The 20545-nt window shown below is 41.6% G+C and overlaps 2 protein-coding genes across 2 annotated transcripts; both read right to left on the bottom strand.

The window, feature by feature from the left end:
• Window positions 1–290: 290 nt before the first annotated feature.
• On the bottom strand, window positions 291–6132 carry cmtr2 (cap methyltransferase 2). The gene is made up of 3 exons (XM_034529426.1): window positions 6075–6132; window positions 3255–4514; window positions 291–2633 (listed from the first exon to the last, which is right to left on the bottom strand). Exons 2-3 carry the CDS (start codon window positions 4503–4505, stop codon window positions 1578–1580), a joined length of 2307 nt encoding a protein of 768 aa, XP_034385317.1. The 5' UTR covers window positions 4506–4514; window positions 6075–6132; the 3' UTR covers window positions 291–1577.
• A 7502-nt stretch (window positions 6133–13634) lies between these two features.
• On the bottom strand, window positions 13635–20231 carry slc38a8b (solute carrier family 38 member 8b). The gene is made up of 10 exons (XM_034529090.1): window positions 20043–20231; window positions 19232–19430; window positions 16537–16693; window positions 16140–16244; window positions 15966–16023; window positions 15314–15428; window positions 15089–15236; window positions 14781–14983; window positions 14538–14589; window positions 13635–13737 (listed from the first exon to the last, which is right to left on the bottom strand). The coding sequence occupies exons 1-10, from the start codon at window positions 20229–20231 to the stop codon at window positions 13635–13637; spliced, it is 1329 nt and encodes a 442-aa protein (XP_034384981.1).
• Between the last annotated feature and the right edge of the window lie 314 nt (window positions 20232–20545).

Below are 20545 nucleotides of genomic sequence, written 5' to 3'. Positions count from 1 at the left end.
AGTCCTCAGTGATTTCAGTTACAGATGATTTTCTGCTGATCAAGCGCTGAATGTAATTTGCATTTTCGTGCACTGCAAGTTTTGTATCATCAGACAATGTTGTCGCAAGCTTTAGATGTGGCACACTTCAATTTAGTTGGAACATAACTAATGACACAGATGCTTTTGAGACTTCATGGTGGAGGGAAGGGCTACCGTATTCAACATGCGGGTTAATGATTGATTGTATTTGTTACCATACGTTATCATCAGGGATTTATAAGCGTATATGTAAATAAGAAAGTCACCATCACAGAGCACTGACATTTTTATTTTTCAGAAGCATTTTTGGTAAAAAATTTAAACCTTTAATAGTTATTAAAACAAAAAGTAAAAAAGGCATATGCAAAAAATGTATCTTTAACAAATTGCGTGAAATATATAAATGAACCAACAATTTATGAAATAATTGAAAAAAGTATTAAAACTCAAGTTATTTAAATGTTATTTAGTAATTCATTCATAATAAATTAATTTGATATTAACTCAGTCATCTTATTTCACAATTCTCAAGAGTAAATCTTGTCAATATTGGCATTACATTTTCAATATCACCCAGGCTCTAATCTTCACTTCCTTACAATCCTCACAATTAAAATCGTATTTTTTGCACAAAAGTGCACCAAAAAAAAAAATGTATGGAAGACCTCCAAACTTGACTACATTTGACAGACGTGTCCGGATGACTGAGCAATTTCTTGTTACTTATCAGCCGACATACAAGCTGATACCGATGAATCTGGAATAACTATAAATTAGCTAAAATGCATCAACAACATATAGGTATCAGTCCAATCTGATAGTCTCTAATTATGTTTTTACCACATTTCCTATGGTTTTCTATTGTTGTACATTTTGGTAAAATGCCAATCTGAAAGTAGACGCAGTAGTAACCTTTTGTGCTGTCATTTGACGTGACGTGGAATAAGAATGAATGGAGTAAAAAGAGATGCTCTCTGGTTGTGCAGCATCAATTTTGATCATGACAATGTTATAGCAGTGCAATGCTAAATGAGTGCAGCACTCTTGATATCAGGATACAAAATGATTCAGTGACTAACTGCTGGAAAAAAACAGTCACCGAGAACAAAACGGACCGTGACGGCGATAGCTTGTAGCCCAGAGTAAGAGCTCACTTAGTCTCGCTCCACATCTCCACAGCACTGTGTCAGCGCGGGAGGACGGTCTGGCTGCACCCATTATCATCCTGCTTTAGGGGGAAAAAACGCTCTGGCTTGTTTGTTGTTTACCAATCACAATGGTCTTGGACAGCATGTAGTCCAGGATGCAGCAACGGTGCTCTTACAAAATAGGACCTTGTTCTGGTGGGACATTTGCACATTGGGAGACGAGCAATGACCTTAAATGGTAAATTCCCCACATAAGAAAACACCACAAAAAGTGGTGGACATCTGTTGACTGTGTGAAATGGCTTTTACGGATATAAAATACAAGCATAATTTGAATATCCATGCTCTAGAGGCGAAGTCTGCCTACATGCATGTGGCTCCTGCAGAAATTTAGCTCACTCAACTGCACTAGGATTGCATGAGCAAATGCAGCTTCTGCTGAATGATTTCAGAGTTCATGGTCCGCAGGAACTCAGTTAGTCCTCCTGTGAGCAGCTCCTCCATAGGGACAAACTGCAGTATCTGACTGTGGTGCCCAGACGGCAGATTTTTACCTGAGTCCTCCTCTCCTCTTAACAGCTGACCCATGCAGTTATGGACATCAGTGAGAACCGGGCGTAGTCGTGCAGCAGCTTCAGGGCAGAAACCAACACACACAAGCACTGTCCCAACTATGCCAGAGGGGGGCGGACACCTGAACGTGATTGAGCGAAAACACGCATGCAGGCAGAGCACAACAGCTGCGGTGACACGGGTGAAGGCAGAAAACACAGGCAGTAGCAGGGCATCCCCAGAGTTCAGTGTCTGTACGGCGAACGCAACACAACCTAAGAGTTGCTGCTGGTACAGCGGATCCCCGTCGTGCAGCGTGATGCAGCCTCTTGGAGGAGCTGAAGGCTCTGGAGAAAATGTGAAGACTAAATCCCCCAGTTGGCTTTCACAGGCATCCCAGACTGAGCAGCCCCCAAACACCAAACACTGCCTGTGCTTTCTGTTCCCATCACTGTCAGCTGTGAAGATACAAAGACCTGCAACATCGGACAAGATGGAGGCCGTGCTAACCACATGGCAAGAGTCACAGGGAGGAGCGTGAGTCCAGTCTACTGCTGTGTCCAGCAGCGCTTCATTCAAATGGTTTAACAAGCCTCCATCGCAGAATGCAGAGTTTCTGACAGCAGGCAGTGCAGCTCCGACGATAACGTACCATGAATCCACATGACACCCGGACAGGGGTCCTTTCAGAACGCAGCCTGTCCCCAAGGCCCCGGTGAAGTGTGTCTGTACCCAGGTGGCATGGCAACCCCTCTTGATGCGCTCCCTCCAGCTCATGGTCTGCAATTCCCTCCGCTCATTGAAGGAGCCTGTTTGCTTCTTCTGTCCCTGAGGTCGACCCGATGAGACGCTGCAGCAGGCGGGACTCACTGTGTTTCGAGAGATCCATCGACTTCGAGGAAGGAAGCTCACCTACACACAGACACTTGATCATGTTAAATTGTCGACTTTTTGAAAGCTTATTGCTTTGAACCCCCCTGTCAAGTTGCTTAAACATTATACTTCTATTACTGTATGAACCAAGCAATTAAAATCTAAAATTAACCAAATTAAAGCCTCTACATTGATTTAACACAAACTGATGTACCTACAAAGCATGGCCACTTCTGAACTCTGGTCTGTTCAGGTCACATTTTTTGGGTCTGGGTTCAGTTGTTATTAAGGTCTGTTCAGGTCGGGTACTCATGAAGACTCTACACTGCTCTGCAGTTGTTCTGGCCACATTTCTCAATACATGCAGAAGGACTTAAAAACTCAACTGAATTGAAGACTTAAAAATTGTCCCAAAAACCCCCACACATTTTCAGCTTAATGTAAAAGCCAACGATGCACAAAAAATCCCTTAAAAAGAAAAATCAAAACACCTATAATTTAATGACAACTGGGCAAACTCCATCTGCGAATGAAGACAGTGTGATATGACCGAAAGCTTGAGTCCAGCTACGAATTGAACCTTTATTTGAAATAATTTGTAGCTTCTGTTTCAAAAGGTCAAGAATTAACCTACAGTCAGACTGGCCTCTACAGACCTACCTGGAAGCGCTGAAGGTATTGCTGAGCTGTGCAGTCCCTGATGTAGTCGAGATGCTGCCTCTGCTGAGTGCTCATTTCGTCAGACAGTCGCAGGTTTTCTGTGATCGTCTCCACCTGCAGCGTGTGGAAGTACGAGCACACTTCTTCATGCTGTTTCAGAAACGACTCTGGGACAAGCGAGTTTGGGAAAAGTGCCTCTCGGTCAGCCAGATGCGGTCCGTAGTTGCGAATCAGTTTGGAGAGCAGAGGCCTCACAGTTTCCTTGCCGTCATAATTCAGACACACAACGTAAACCTCAGAGTTGCCTGACTTGCTGGTGGCCGGTTTGAAGACGTTGACAGAGTGGAAACAGCAGGTCAGCAGGTAGAGTAGGCAGATGGAAGAGTGTTCATACAGAGTGAACATCTTCAACACAAAGGAGCCGCCGGGGCTCAGGAGCAGCAGCGCAGCTGTGACTTCGCAGTAATGCAGTGACGCCACCAGCGCCTCCTGCTCATCTGGCTTCTCCTGGCAGTCAAAACTACCATCTGCCGTCACCACATCAACTCTGCGCATGTTAGCCACAAACGCCTGCAGCTCCAGCAAATGTTTCTGGATCATGATGTTGCCCGTGTTATCTGATCCGAAGAACCACCAGGGAAGTGTGTTAGCAACTAACCGATCGTCGAAAATCGTCGTGCTGCCGCCGTTAGCCTCGTGGTACGGGTTGAGAGTGTTGGCGGCCCAGCTCCAGTCACAGTAGCGCGTGGTCTCGCTGGTTTTGATGTAGTGGTTCAGAGCGGTTATAAAAGCCCCTGGAGCTTCACACAGGTGGACTGTGTTCAGCTCTCCATTTTGAAGGGCCTCCTCTGGAAGAAGATTAAAGGTTCCCAGGATCTCATAGAACTTGCACCAGGCCTGAGTGCATATCTCCGCGTTGGCAGCAGAACGTACGGCGGCGATCGCCTTCCCGGCTCGATTGGTGGAGTTGGTGTGCTGATGCCAAACCTGGACATTTTTGTCACTGAGCTGGTTCTTGACCTCGTTCAGAGACGCCTTCAGGACCTGCAGCCCGTGGTGCTCCTCTGCAGAGTGTCTTAGAGTGGCGTTTGGGTCTGGGACGCACCACTCCCCAGCCGAAGGTTTCACATATGTTCTAATTTTACTAAACATACCTTGAATCTCAGTCAGTGTTTCAGGGTCAAACGACACCGTGTTGTTGACATGCTGCAGCTTGCAGACTTTCCTCCTGGTCCCATTGTCTGAGTTCATCCTTCACACCTGTTGAAGCAGAACAAGAGGAGTTTGAAATGCTCTGATTAAAACCTGCATTACCTACTTTGAGTTTTGATGTAATCCACCAGAGTGTTTATGCGACTTGCTTACATGGCAAAGGCAGTCAATCTTAAGAACAGCCAACCGAACATTTCACAGTGAATTATACATTACAGAGGCCCGGCTCCGCAACCCTTCATTCTTCTCCACACGCATGAGTGGTGTTGAATTACTTATGGAGACTCATTATGATGTGGCACCCTCAGGCAACAGGGCAGATTGTAAATACTGGTGATTACCTCACCAAGCAAGAGCTTCACCCACAATATCAAGAGGTTTTCTTCAACACTACCACAACTCAGTCTCCTCATAAAGGAAGTTAGATTAAAGGTTGTGTTGAACTGTGAAAGACACATATTCATATTCTTTGTTGCAGCGTATCCTTTAGACAACCTAGTGAGTTTTTATTATCATTTACTTATCTTAAAAAAATAGAAGTATTTTCTCAACCCTTGAAGGGACACTTAATTCCTTCAGTTTTGTGGGAGATAGACTCTTTTAAATCTTGAGCAATTTATAATTCATTACATAAAATAATTTACAGTCAGAATCAAACTAACCCCAGAGCTAATCCTCAGCTCATGTGCACATGATTTATATGACAACACTGGTCATTTCCGGGTCATTTCTTGATTAGTCTGCAGTGACTCAGTGATGTATGGCAATATGTGGCATATGGCTCGTACGCTCATCAATTATTCCTCATCAATCATATTGTTAAGCACCACTTGTGTGTATTAAAAGGCATCTGCTTTCTTGCTGTGTTATTTCAGCTGCCGTTTACATAAACCAGCCTGATGTGTTTAAGCATAAAAGATTTAGGAAGGTGATAAAGAGACTTGAGATAAGTTGAGCTGAGTGATAATTAAGTGGGTCTTAAGAGTGTATCATCTCAGATGGGATTGTAAAGCAACTACAGCTGCGACAAGCTTAACATTTTTTTTTTAATTACCAAGGAATACTAGTTTAGCATTAGTTGCAGGCTTATCAGCTGTAGTGACATGTTTGTGTTCAAGTAATTTGAAAAATACTTCATGGCACTTTATCCGTATAGTCTAATCAGCTAATATAAAAACATTAGCATCATATTAATAAAAAAAGATGCAATAAGCCAACAATAGGAAGCTTGAAATTAGCACTTCTGGCAACAATAGGAACTGAACTGCTTTACGTTTCCTATTAAGGGAAATGTGAATATATGTCCAGATTCTGCTCACTGAAAGTGAACCCAAATCAATGATGTGTGGTATTTACAGATGAAACGAAGCTGCATGTGTGGTGGTGTCGGGACAGTGAAAAGACTGTGATGAATGTGTGATGAATGTTTCGTTGACACTGAATGGCGCAGTGCTCGTGGCCGAGTTGAGTCTCCTCGAGCCGGCCATGAGGCACTTTGCTGACACTGTGCTGCAGAAAGTCTCTCAGAGATAAACATCGGCAACTGTGGCGCTGCCTGTCGACAAGAGAGACACGAGGACCCTGAAAGTTACTGAACACAACACTCACCGGACTGTGGCTGCCGTCAGGGAACAGAATCACGCGTTCACGACACGTGACTCAGAATAACACTGCGCGTGCGCACAGCAGAGTGGGCTTGGCCTCTCTTAAAAGAATATGTCTGTTTTATATTTGGCATCAAAATAAAAGTCAAGAGATTGCACAAATATTAGCGTCAGAATTTATTTGCAGTCCACATAATACTCATAATGTTGAATGGCCCGTTACAGGAGAAAATAAATGTATAATAGAATTGTGTCTTGATTATTGACACATTAATTAATGTGTTCATCACTTTCATGTTACAACTGGTAAAGGTGGAGTTCATTTTAATTGCTTCATTTTCTGCTGGATCGCTTGTGAATTTCCCCCCAGGGATCAATACATTTGTGTCTTAATTTATAATATTAAATAATAATGTATTTGTTCAGGTAGCAGGAAGCTGCAACAATAAACAATACAGAACAATGAACCAAATGTAGCTAGTTATCCCGTGAAATATTACATCCCCGAACATTTTCTTTGGTGAATATAGTTAATCTACTGTTTTGAGATTTCTTAAAAATATATTTAAAAAATAGCATAAATTAAAAAATCATACATATTCAATTAAATATAAGTGTAAGTTAATAGACTGCATTTTATATATTCTCTATTAAGCCAGACACTGATGGCACATTGATGCGTATTACATTTCTTTTTTATGGCAAAAATTCCAAAGGGGGTACATCACTGAAAAAAGGTTGAGAACCGCTGAGAATGATTAAATATAAAGGTTAGCGTTGAACTTTCATTTTATGGGTAAATTCAGAAGAATTTTAGTCTGCTGGATTTGCTTGTGTGGATGTTTCCAGACAGATCATCCACAGTGAACTGATCGTTGTCATCCTGTTATATAATTGTTAGATCTCTCTAGCTGATGGAAACTTGTTTTAATGCCATGTTTGTATGGGCTTTACAAACTGCATTCACTTTCCTCCCCATCCAATATACTTCACATAGATATGCTGTTTATAATAATTCAGACTTTAATAAGAAATATGTGGCTAAGTAAAAGCAGGACACTCACAGAGGGAGTCTCATACATAAATAATGGACCTTTGGGATATCCAGGTGCAATTAGGATTTAAAAAAATGGTGGGTTTACACATTTTGTCGACCAATTTACTGCGATAAAGGCAACACCTTTTGTAATATTAATGTGTGCTCTGTGAAGATATAATTCTATTTATATCTTAATGCTCCGACAGTACTGTCAAAATGCAGGTTGAGGAAGGGTTTGAAGAGGTTTGGGGGAAATGAAATAGCTTCTCTTGAAAATACACAGTTACATACTAACTGCTAAATTGATTGAAAGAATCTATTTAGTACTTTTCTGTAGCTCTATCAACTATGGCTGACCTTAAGATTCGTTTGGGAAAGGTATGCAGAGCCATGTAAAAAGCTCTGAGTTTACAGTATTCAAATAAAATGCAACAGCATATACTGTATATCACAATTGGTATGAAAGAGATTGAAGGTTTTAAAGGTCGTATGTGACTTTGAATATAATTAAATGTGCTCCGCAAATGGGAAGAGAGGTCGACAGCATCCGTACTCGATGTGGTATATTATTCCTAAAGGGCAGCCACTTCCAGCCACTTCCACCCACTTCCAGCCACTTCCCTGCAGCATTCAGTCCACTCAGGTCTCAACTAACAAACCAACTGTGACTCGGCCATGAAACTGCACTTTAAGTGTCCTACTGAACAACTATCTGCAAAACCATAACATAGAGTTAAATAACTAACTCAACCATTTATCTTCACTTTAGATGGTATGCTGTTGCATTTTTTGAAAACCTCTTCCTCCCGGGAAAACCTTATGCCAGGGTGCTGGAGAGGAGGCTCCGACCGCTTGTCGAACCTCAGATTCAGGACGAACAGTGCGGATTCCGTCCCGGTCGTGGAACAGTGGACCAGCTCTTTACCCTCGCAAGATTACTGGAGGGGTCCTGGGAGTTTGCCCAACCAGTTTACATGTGCTTTGTAGACCTGGAGAAGGCTTTCGACCGGGTCCCTCGGGGTTTTTTGTGGGGGGTGCTGCGGGAGTATGGGGTGCCGGACCCGTTGGCACGGGCCATCCGGTCTCTGTACGCCTGCAGTAGGAGCTGTGTTCGTCTCCTCGGTAGTAAGTCAGACACGTTCCCGGTGGGTGTTGGCCTCCGCCAGGGCTGCCCTTTATCACCGGTCCTGTTCGTGACCTTCATGGACAGGATATCTAGGCGCAGCCAGGGGGCGGAGAGGATCCGGTTCGGGAGTCTTGGGATCGCCTCTCTGCTGTTTGCGGATGATGTGGTCCTGTTTGCCTCCTCGGACCGTGACCTCCAGCATTCACTGGGGCGTTTTGCAGCCGAGTGCGAAGCGGCAGGGATGAGAGTTAGCACCTCCAAATCTGAGGCCATGGTGCTCTGCCGGAAACCGGCGGATTGCTCCCTCCAGGTGGGGGCAAACTGCCTACCCCAAAGCGAAGGAGTTCAAGTATCTCGGGGTCTTGTTCACGAGTGAGGGTAAGGTGGAGCGGGAGATCGATAGGCGGATCGGTGCGGCTGCAGCAGTAAAACAGGCGCTGTACCGGTCCGTCTTAGTGAAGAGGGAGCTGAGCCGGAAGGCAAAGCTCTCCATTTACTGGTCGGTCTACGTTCCAACCCTCACCTATGGTCACGAACTCTGGGTCGTGACCGAAAGAATGAGATCTCGGATACAAGCGGCCGAAATGAGCTTCCTCCGTAGGGTGGCCGGGCTCAGCCTTAGAGATAGGGTAAGGAGCTCGGACATCAGGGGGGAGCTTGGAGTCGAGTCGCTGCTCCTTCGTGTCGAAAGGAGTCAGCTGAGGTGGTTCGGGCATCTAGTTAGGATGCCTCCTGGACGCCTCCCATTAGAGGTTTTCCGGGCACGTCCAACTGGTAGGAGGCCCCGGGGAAGACCGAGGACACGCTGGAGGGATTATATCTCCCGGCTGGCCTTGGAACGCCTCGGGATCCCCCAGAATGAGCTGGAAAGTGCTGCGGGTGAGAGGGAAGCCTGGGTCGGCCTGCTGAACCTGCTGCCACCGCGACCCGACCCCGGATAAGCGGGAGATAATGGATGGATGGATGGATGAAAACCTGTTTGGCCTTTTTTTTTATTGTTATGGGAATAAACGTTGTGACTCAACTTACAAACACCTGGTTATTCTCTGTTGGTTGCATACCAAAGCTCCAACACCACCAACAATGTGAATAACTCAACAAGTGCACATTAATCATAATCCATAAAATTGTGACCACATTCATGGTTCCCAGTGTATGTATCCTGCTGAATTCAGTGCCACCACAAGGTTAAACATTTAGTTTTGTATTGAAATAACCTCCGAACTATTGGATCGATTGCCATAAAATGCTGGAAAAACAATATCAGCTTGTCTTTTATTTGCGTTTGTCCAATAGTTGGTTTAAGACCAAATAACTAATGCCTTTCTCATCAGACTAAACTGTACTTTGTGTTAAGTGGCGATTAGCAAATGCTAGCATGCTACCATATAAAACAGCAGGCTTGCATTGTCATTTTGATGTTAGCATTTAGCTCAAACATTCCTGTGACTAAATACAGCCTTCGAGAGCTGATAGCGTGGCTAGGCTTTTAGTCGTTTTAGTCATACGCTTAAATCTAGAATTAAGTGTGCAGATATCCATGCCACCAGTTTGAGCTTTATGATACTTCCAGCACCTTATTTAAGATAACACGGTTTATCCTGCATTGACTAGTCTTTATATTTATAGAAATCAGCAAAGGTTCAGGACACAGGGTTAGGGACAATGCTGACAAGACTGTCTCAGTTGTAACTGGTATCTTCTGTCTATATTATACATTACATTGAATCTTTACTTACTGATAGAAATGTGCTTATAGTATTTCACCTGTTTTCTTTCAGGTGTTGAGATCCTTTGCATTATAGAGACATAACTTTTCTTTTAATAATACAATTATTGCAAACATTTAAAAACACAGTTAAGATTTTAACATCATTTTAATAAGAAGATAAATGTAGATTTTGTGATTACATTAAAGGGGACAAAGGTCACTGTGATCCTACTTCATTTCTTTGTCAGGAAGCTTTTTTTTCACCAAAAATATGTGAATGCTGCAGTCATCACTTCACTGTAATTGGATAAATAGATAATGATATAAAGATAAAGTAAAGTGGGCGAATGAAGTACAATTGTTGCCTGGGTCCAGGCCTTTGAATACGCCCACTCCACAGAGTTTGAGTTGACAATTCTGTCTGAGATCAGGGAAGACCTACTGCACGTGACAGGGAGAAGACATGTATCATGCAGTCTTGCTGCTGCTTTCTATTCTGCATTGTTATTCATAGTCACGTGGGTAAACACAAGAATATGATTAATTCTGAATCGTGTTTTTTTGTTGTACATATCTAACTTCTGAAGAAAATTTAATTAGTCAAGTTTGTGGGGTTTGGTTGTTTATCTCTCCCTCTTTGATTTGAGAGACATTATTATCAGAGGGTTACAAATTAAAAGGATCATTGCAAATTATTGTTATTTCCATGTCACAGAAATATGCACATTCCAATTTCAGCTAAACTAAACTTCTGTTATATTTATTTTCAAATTGTGCTAATCTAATATGACCAGAGATTGATCAATACATTTGCAGTAGTATATGAAGTTATCTTGTTCAGCATGCAATTAAATGTCATTATGGTTTATTTTGCACACAATAATGTATCTATAAATTCAACAAGAAAAAGCTATTTAGCAAAGGAGAAACGCCGTTAAAACATTTCAAGACACTAGTGTGCTTCTAGTATTTTTAACAGCATATAGTATTGTCCTGATGTGCTGCACTCACACAAGGTGACAGAGGCCTCTCCTTCACCTGAGCTCATTGCCACTGCAGTTATGATCCCGCAGAGTTCAGCTCGGAGGTCAAAGATTTACTGTCACCAGTTCAATAAAAGGCTGAGTAGCAAAATGATGGATGCAAGTTATCTCCATCACAATGATCTCAGCCTGCTATAAACAAGGTCAAACAGAATCCATGCACCCAGCCATGGCATGCATGCAATACCCCGTTAGACGCACACACAGTGATACAGTAACATCCCTCTTTTCTTTTGGTCATAAAACTGCAGGCTATCTGCAAATTAAACAGGAGCTTAATAGCTTTTTTCCCATTCTGAACACAAAAGGCATTCAGATTACAATCGGTATGACAGTGACTGTGAGAGACTACACACACACACACACACACACACACACACACACACACACACAGAAACAGAATCATTCAGGACTCTTGCTGACACTCTTATCAGAAACAATTAACATTTAAAAGGAACGTTGCTACAAATTGCCAATTCATTAATTAGGACTTTGAGAAGCATATAGGCCCTGCATTACAAGCAATCTTTCAAAAACAAAGTAGCTAAAGGGGACAACATAATAATGAGGCCTGGCAATTATTTTCCACAGGCAGAGGAAAATGAAAAGATAATGAAATGCAGAGAATAATGGATGACGTTCAGCCATGCTGGTGGATAAGGCTTTAGGGATGGCAGTGTTAGCTCGTCGGTTGGTCCACCTCATTGGTCCGGACTGAAATATCTCCATAATTATTAGATAGATTGCAATTTTGTTCAGACTGACATTCATGTTCCCTTGAGGCTGAAATGTAATAACTTACGGACCTTGCCTTTAAGTGACCAGTTCAATGATCCAATTTGTTTTCTGTTGTTCTTCAACCTGTATTCCCATCAGCCTCAACTGTACTTCTTGTTTTGCGCTCATAGCAAATCACATTACGTTTGTAGCTGACGCTTTTATCCACAGCAACTTACAATAAGTGCATTCAACCATGTAGATACAACACAACATTTGTAAGAACTTGCAAAAGTTCACATAAACACACTACATTTTGCTTAGTAAACACTATACCTGCTCAACATCAGCATTGTCATTGTGCGTGTGTTAGCATACTTATGCTAGTTCTAGTCACCACTGTTAGTTCAGCCTCACAGAGTCACTAGCATGGCTGGAGACAACTATTTTAGATTTTTATTTATTTTTGGTGTGACAAGAAGCAATAAGTATTGTGAAGTCATACCATAGCTAGGTCGGCCATTATTTCATTTTTGGAGGCACAAATGTCTGAAACAAGTTAAACAAACAGAGAACTGAAGTGCTAGCTCCTGGTATCCATATAAGATAGTTGTATTTCCCAGGACTGCTGAGTTGCCTTTGAAAGAGAGAGCAGCTGTAGGATGAGTAGGAGTTTGTGTGATTTTCAAGGATTTTCTTTTTCCTGCATTTAGTGGATTTAGTCATTTGGCCAGCAGGTTGAAATATAATCCCATGAGCTAAACACAAGTAGAGTATCACAGTTTGAGGTTTTTCCCCAAAGGACATTAATGCTGCACGGGATGACGGATATATAAAGCAAGCTGAAGCATTTATCAGTAGCTGCTGTGTGTTTCTAGAGAGTCTGGAAACACACAACAACAGAGTTTGTGTTCAGATAGAGAAGCTATGTGAAGTTAGCATGGCTGATGTTGCTTCAACCACACCCCTCCAGGCACAGATACAGCACCCATTTTCTAGATTTACTGTAAATCGTTACTCACTCATACACTAACACGCATGTGTGAGCATGTGCACTCTCAGAGTGCGTGCCATAACTCCTTTAAGCTGTAAGCCGATAAACAATAAACAATGATGTTCAGCATACCTCAGCCATCAATCTGTGCTCAACGAAAGCTTCAGATGTAAATCACTCATATGATTCAGGCCATGTGGAGGTCAGGGGAGAGAAAGTGACAAGAGAAATGCAGAGGAAGGATAAAAATCATGTTCTTGAAAGAAAAACATATTTATGCTATTGATGCATGTTATAATCTGCGTACATGTAAACAAGCATTTCAAGGGCACACAATCCATCTATATACATTTAAAAGGAACGTCTTGCTTGATAAAACCGTGGCATGCTATTGTCAAAAAGATCCCCAGCACCAAGATAACAATAATAAGAACTAGTTGTGTCTCTTATCTGTGTCTCCAACGGGCAATTGCACACATATATGAATTAATTACTGTGCAGATAAATAAATAAATCTTCTGTAGTACAATACTGCCCCCTGGCAGGATTTTGCAAGCACGATGAAGACTCAAAGAGGCAACACTTTGTGAATGCTTATCTAATATACTAAAACTATATTGTTGGTATACCAAATGAAATAATAAAACAAATACTCAAACTATATTTTTCTCCACTTACCTAACAATGGAATACTTAACATTGCATTCTTCTCTTTGACATTATATTATTGCCCATTTAAATCCAATATTTATGCATCACACACAGATACATATTCTTACAGAGTAGATATATAGTTTATGTCAAGGTCATGGAGAACCTTTATAAGGATCATATATATAACTGAAAACCACCTTTACAAATGCAACTTTCAGTTGTGCAAAAAACGCTGTGAAGTCAGTGAAGCAGCTGTTGTAGTGGTGAAAACGTGGGAAAATCAGAATTTGTTGCAAAGCTCCATGATAGCGATGGTGGTGCTCTGTCCGAAGATGAAGGCTCCAACTACAATGGTTATGACTCCCCAAACTGATAAAATCACCCTGCAAAGAATAACAAGAAACATCAAGAGGAAGAAATCTTTTAACACCAAGTTGTTTGGCAACAATATGAATCTTCTTCCTCACAGGGATTAAAAGTCATTAATAAACTTTTTTTTCAAACATCTTCCTAAAATGGATCTAATGGATATCGATACCCATAGCGGCCTTACCGACCTTCCAGCTATTTCTATTCTACAAAAGAAGAGACACTTTCTTATTCGTTGTTTTTCTTTCCTTAACATAACACAGTCCAAACTCTAAAAGAAGGACTTTGTGTACTTGAATGGTGATGACTCATTGAAGCAGATTGTTGCCGACTGATAACTTGCATCAGTTTTGTAATTGTTAGTCTGCAGCATGTGACCTCACTGTCCTGTGAGGTCACATGTTTTTATGAAACCCCCTCTCTGTTAACTTGTTTTTGGTTTAATTTGCTAAAATTAAATGTGTACTTTGCAAATAATTTCCTTGAAATTTAAGAGGGAGTACACGTAATTTGGTACAAATTATAGAGAAAATAGAAATTTCTTTGCAAGGAAATCTCTATTCAACCTTATGAAAATGTGAATGAACTATTAATTAATTATCTGAAAATGTATTTTCCATATATTTTGAGTTGTGTGTTTGCCTGTAAACTAATATGCATTCTTGCATTTTCAGTCGGCTATGAAGAGACTAAAAGATTCCAGGTTACAAAAGGTTACATTAATTTTTCTAGGAATTTACTAGAAAATTACTAGGAAATAAAATTATTATCCTAATAATCTCATGCACATATGAGTCTGTAGGTCCTCACTCACCTGACTCTTGGAGTGACTGATTCATTTTGCATAGTGAACACTAAGCAAAGACCTGTAACACACAAACCAAACTTTTCTTGCATTGCACCTTCCATACAGGTGAGTCCAACTCAAAGTGATTTACAGGAGACTAACAATATAACAAACATAAACTATATCTGAATATAAAGCCATGCATTACACATCATGTCATTACAAACAGAGATACATACACATATACATATGTTAAGGTTGTTTACATACCAGGAAAAATAAAGATGAAGAAGGCGCTGATTCCTCCGATAACACTGATGACCTCCCCCATGTCGGGGACGAACATGGCGATGAGAAGAGTGATGGTGATCCAGAACACGGTGAGAACTACTCTGCAGCGACTCTCAAACAAATGAGTGACGATTCCCCGACGATGTCTTTGAATACGCAGCATCAGGTTCAGGATGACAGACCTGTGTCACACACACAAACACAGATAGAAACAACAACATGTTGCATGTTAAAACACACACAAAAACGCACACAATACAAAACAAACTAACTCCGGTGTCGCTCACCTCCCCAGAAGAAGAATAATAGGATAGATGGTGATGATTGATATTCCAAAAAGTAGTCTGGAGATGATCATGACCACATCATTTCCTGGATATGACATCAAAATATCAGAGGCAACCGCTCGTCCAAACGTCATGAAGCCGTACACACCTGGAGATGAGAGAGAGCGAATGTGATTCACAGCTTTCAGGTGAGCACAGAGGTCGACAGTTGAGAGTTGAACTTACCGGTTAGAGTGTAGATGAGCAAACAGAAAATCATGGAGACCACAGAGATGACCACCCAGTGGAAGAGGTTCTGGTTCTCCATGCTGCTGTAGATTGCAATACAGGCTTCATGGCACTGCAAACACACACAGACACTCAGGTCAGTTTGGGGAACTTTTATGTTTGTTATCCAGAGTCATGGCTGCTTTGCAGTATGTTTTTTGAGAGTATCTTGAGCTTTGAGTAACTTAGGTAACATACCTCCATACGTGGATATACATTATATGCGATCCATTTATTGACATCTGCTACTACGGTTCCCAAAATATGAATATTTTTATTGTTATGGCTGAACATGCTTTAGTAATTGTTTGTGTATGTAAACAGGAGTTGGGTAAATGTTTATTTTGGTCATACTTAGTTCATTGTTAATCATCGTTAATCATTTGACCGTTATCTAGCATGAACATGAGAAAATAAAAATAAAAGCTAATGAGCACATTTTGAAAGGTGTGCAAGGCCACAAGTAATAGTACCACAAATCAACTGGCAAAAATAGCAACCCAAATATTAGTTAAAATGTAGACAAATGGACAACTACAAATTTGTGTTAAACCATTTGAATGTGTCAAACTGACTACTTTCAGACTTAAAACCCTGAAGTTGATCCTACCTGGAAGCCAAAGCAGATGGTCGGCACGACACTGAACATTGAAGCCCATGAACTCACACTGAAGAAACAAACACACACATTGATTGATGCACACAATTCAACAGCTGTATGCAATGAGAAGCCAATGATAAACATACAACCACAAATGCATCCATTAAAAACAGTGTTACTGACCCTTGGCTGTGCTCTGGAGTAATTATAGCAGTGTGGCTCTCCATCATGTAATATTTGACAATCACTGCCACACACAGATACGTAGCAGCCAGCGTTCCCAACACACTGACATGAGGAGAAAACTGTTAGAAAACCATTTACATATACACTTTAATAAACAACTTATTTGAACATACTCTTATATTGGTTGTTTGTTTATCATATTCTAATGTACATTTTCCTATGTTCATGTTTAAATTATGGCTTGAACTATTGCACTGTGTTTATTGTTATGCACCAATCACCAAGCCACATTTATTGTATGTCCATACGTACTTGACAATAAAGTGTTTCTGATTCTAATTTAAATCACATAAAGATAAACCTTTTGACTGGATGTCATTGTGACCACATATACCTTGTGTATTTCTGGATGCCGATTTCTTTTGGGATGGACAGTGGTAAGATGATGAACAGGCACATGATGAAGAGGGCAAACCGTTGGTCGGAGTACCAGTGATAAGGCATCTCTCCCTCAATGGACCCAGTGACGGTCTCGTATAAAGAAATACTCACTGGAAGAAGAACAAGTCGGAGTCAAAATTAGAGTCTATTTATCTGCTGAAACTTGCAGACATAACAATAGCAGCAATAATATAAATATCTGCATGCTCACAGAATCATTTACAGATGCTTTACAGATTTTTGTTACCTGCTTAAAAGGCTGGTTTATGTTGTTTAAATGGCTGCAACATGAATGCAATAACGTTGGAGGATGAACATAAAGAATAATGAAAACAACAATTCCTGCATACGTGTTTAAATCCCACGAGAGTTAAATTCTCTGCTCTGTGCAGAATCTCTGATCATTGATGAATTTTTTTGAGGGAGTGTGTTTGTAAATCCAATCAAGTGCTCTGTTTAAAATTGGAACAGAGCAAAAACATTAAAGGGATTTTAAGATGGACAAAACAAAGGGAAAAATGAAAAAGGGTAGCATTACAGCTCCCAGTCACATGTTTTCACCCTAATACTAGCTAGAATGAAAATTAAAGTGCGGATGATTTGTGGTCTGAGAGATTAATATTTTGATATGGAAATGGCTGTTAAATTGATCACAAACTCCTAATAACATGAAAACATGAAAACAGTGTGGTGCAATTCAGGCACAAATATCTTATACTTCTCAACATCTTTTAATCACTTATTTACAGTGTTTGATGCACACATTTGCAAATATGTATTTGTTTGTGTTATGTACTTGTATTCTATGTTTTACAATGTAGCAATATGTATATCATTTACATTATATTTTACATAGTCCTTTATTTACATTTCTTGTAGTCTGGTAATTAATTTTTTTTAAAATAATTATTTAGGCTTATTTATAAGAGAAACTGTAAGTATTTCTGATTCTGAATTATTATTTAACAGGTGATAGCAGCATAAAGGCTGTTTAGTGTGGCCAAAAGTTTAGTGACAATGGCTCTAGTTAAGAGATAGAGAAATAATTATTTGATAGTGTTAACCGGAATAGGACATTAAGTCTGTGATGAACCGGTTGGAGAAATAATGTTTGGATAAGATGAAGTCTTACCATATGTTACCAATATCCTACCATTGCTATGCTGACGACACCCAACTGATCCTCTCATTTCCCCAATCTGAAACATAGGTAGCAGCACGAATCTCTGCCTGTCTGACATCTCTCAGTGGATGTCGGCACACCACCTGAAAATCAACCCTGACAAAATTTAACTATTTTTCCTTCCAGGAAAAGGCTCTTCCACCCACGACCTGACTATTACCTTCAACAACTCAATGTTGGCCCCGACTGCCAGGAACCTCGGTGTGACACTCGACAATCAACTCTCCCTGACTGCCAACATTACCGCAATAATACGCTCCTGTAGGTACATGCTGTACAACATCAGGAGAATACGACCCCTTCTCACTCAGAAGGCGGCACAGGTTCTGGTCCAGGCTTTGGTCATCTTGCGGCTAGACTACTGTAACTCCCTCCTGGCAGGTCTACCTGCTAATGCCATTCGACCTCTACAGCTCATCCAGAATGCAGCTGCTCGACTGGTCTTCAACCTCCCGAAATTCCCCCACACTACTCCGCTCCTTCGCTCCCTTCACTGGTTACCGGTGGCCTCCCGAATCCATTTCAAAACATTGGTTCTTGCGTAACGTGCTGCGAACAGATCGGGTCTCGTCTACATCCAAGACATGGTCAAACCGTACACCCCAGCCCGTTCACTCCGCTCGGCATCGACTAATCGACACGTGACTCCGTCACTGCGAGCTAATCACTCGACAAAATCAAGACTGTTTGCTGTCCTGGCTCCTCAATGGTGAGCTCCCCACTGACATCAGGACAGCAGGAAGTCTCTACAGCTTCCATCGGAAACTAAAAACACATCTTTTCAGACTACACCTTGAATAAAAAACTATTAGCACTTTAGTGGCACTTGAATGGCACTTACTTATGGTACGTTTGGCTTTCTTGAAGAAATGTTACCGTACTTTCTTGATTCTTGTTGTTCTGAGTTTGTACTCATGGACAACGTTGAATGCACTTAAGTCACTTTGGATAAAAGCGTCAGCTGCAAAGGGTTTATTAGACCTTTTTAATACCACACAGAATGCAATTTAATACCTGTTTAACGATTATACCTGAAATTATAATAGAAAACAAGTCAGGACAATATGTCCCAGAATTATTCATTATCTTAAGCATCCAATACAATAAATCCGAAAGATATTATGAATCACTTGAATGCAAAAGGACACAGATGAGCTGCATAACAAGGATGGATAAATTCACAAATTAAATATAACTAAGAACTTTAGTTCAACTAATTATTTTCCACCTTGGACACTTAGCTCCTGTTGCAAACAGCAGAGACATATCAGTAATATGAAACGAGGGAGTGAGAGATGTGACAAAGGTGATTCAAATGTGGGACATCGCAGTTTATGACTACTTTCCATACAGAGAGATGACAATAAAACAAAAGCAAGAGCCTGTAGCCATTGACCAAGTGGTCCATTGTAAGTAACGAGAGAACCTACATCATGAAAATAATATAACGTCATTCAGGCCTTACATTTCTCCAGCTGGTCCTGAACCACCACCAGGAAGGCGACACAGATCATGAAGAGGTTGAAGCAGAAACAGACTTCACAGAGTTGACCCACAGCTCCTCCACACACCTCTTTCACCACGTCCTGATATGTCTTCTGTCTGCTGACTGATGAAGAGTAGGCCAGGATGACCAAACCACTGATGAGGAAGACCAGCGAAACCTGCAGGACACACACCATGGACGCACCATTAGACAACGGGCCCCATAAAGATTGTTCTGCCTATTCTAATGTAGGTTCCCTTACTTGTTTTACTTTAAATGTAGACTAACTGTTTGTTGATGTAGTATTATGGGAACATACACAGGAAAAGGACTCAAAATGAAATCAAGTGTCATCAGAGGCTCATTGGGAGCCCCAGGACCTCTTGAGCCCCTGGGCCTGTTCTTGGAAAATCAGAATGCAAATCCATCCATCCATGACACACACACACACACACACACACACACACACACACACACACACACACACACACAAACACACACACACATTTCTTTCTGCAGTGCAATGAAAGGTCAGGTCCTCAACTTAAAGTGGAAGCTTCATTAGAGCTCACATGTGAAAATGGTGCCTCTTTCACACCAGGGAGAGAATGAGGGGTGATGACTAGTCTACACAGTCTGCAGGCTAACAAACAAACGACCCCCCCCCCCCCCCCCCCCCTCCCCTCGTTCAAAATTCCTAACAATGCCATGAACGTATGTCGGCCTTCAATGCGCACATCAAGCCTGTATTAACAGTGCACTAACACGGTGTTTGCTCTTCGGGCCTCACCAGCTCCACACTGACGGCACTAGTCACTCCCCCCGCCTTCTGGAAAGCCCAGGGGAAGTTGAGCAGCCCGGCCCCGAGCGCAGACTTCAGCATGATGAACACCGCGCCGAACGAGCCGAGGCGCGGCGGGTCCGCGTGAGACGCAGACCGGGCCATCAGGCTGATGCTCTCCCGGGCCAGTTCCTCCATGGTCCCGAATTAAGCTCCAAGACTCGCGGCAACGGGAGAAAACGCTTTAACTGAAACTCCTCAAGAAAGGACTTTCAATAACTCTTCCAAAGTAGTCCAGGTGCTTGGTTCATCCTCCTGAGGCTCTTAAGTAAAGCTGGTGACTGCGGAACCAAGCAAATATATAGCCTCCACCCACGCGCACACATGACTCACATGGTCTAATTGGACATTTTGACTATTAAACATTTCACTCTGAGGCGACACATTTGTCACTAAAGTGTGTATGTTTGCGTGTGTTCTCTCTCTCTCTCTCTCTCTCTCTAGGTCTATAT

This window comes from Cyclopterus lumpus, chromosome 3 (assembly GCF_009769545.1).
Source record: "Cyclopterus lumpus isolate fCycLum1 chromosome 3, fCycLum1.pri, whole genome shotgun sequence".
Classification (NCBI taxonomy): domain Eukaryota; kingdom Metazoa; phylum Chordata; class Actinopteri; order Perciformes; family Cyclopteridae; genus Cyclopterus; species Cyclopterus lumpus.
This window is presented reverse-complemented; position numbering and strand designations above follow the sequence as displayed.

Bases quoted from the DNA above. Each gene is read 5' to 3' on its own strand.
- cmtr2 (XM_034529426.1), bottom strand. From the start codon at position 4,505: ATGAACTCAGACAATGGGACCAGGAGGAAAGTCTGCAAGCTGCAGCAT. The intron at 2,634-3,254 runs GTAGGTCTGTAG...GTCTGTGTGTAG, and splicing joins AATACCTTCAGCGCTTCCAG to GTGAGCTTCCTTCCTCGAAG.
- slc38a8b (XM_034529090.1), bottom strand. From the start codon at position 20,231: ATGGAGGAACTGGCCCGGGAGAGCATCAGCCTGATGGCCCGGTCTGCG. The intron at 19,431-20,042 runs GTGAGGCCCGAA...TGTGTCCTGCAG, and splicing joins GTGCCGTCAGTGTGGAGCTG to GTTTCGCTGGTCTTCCTCAT. The intron at 15,237-15,313 runs GTAAGTTCAACT...TCTCATCTCCAG, and splicing joins GCTCATCTACACTCTAACCG to GTGTGTACGGCTTCATGACG.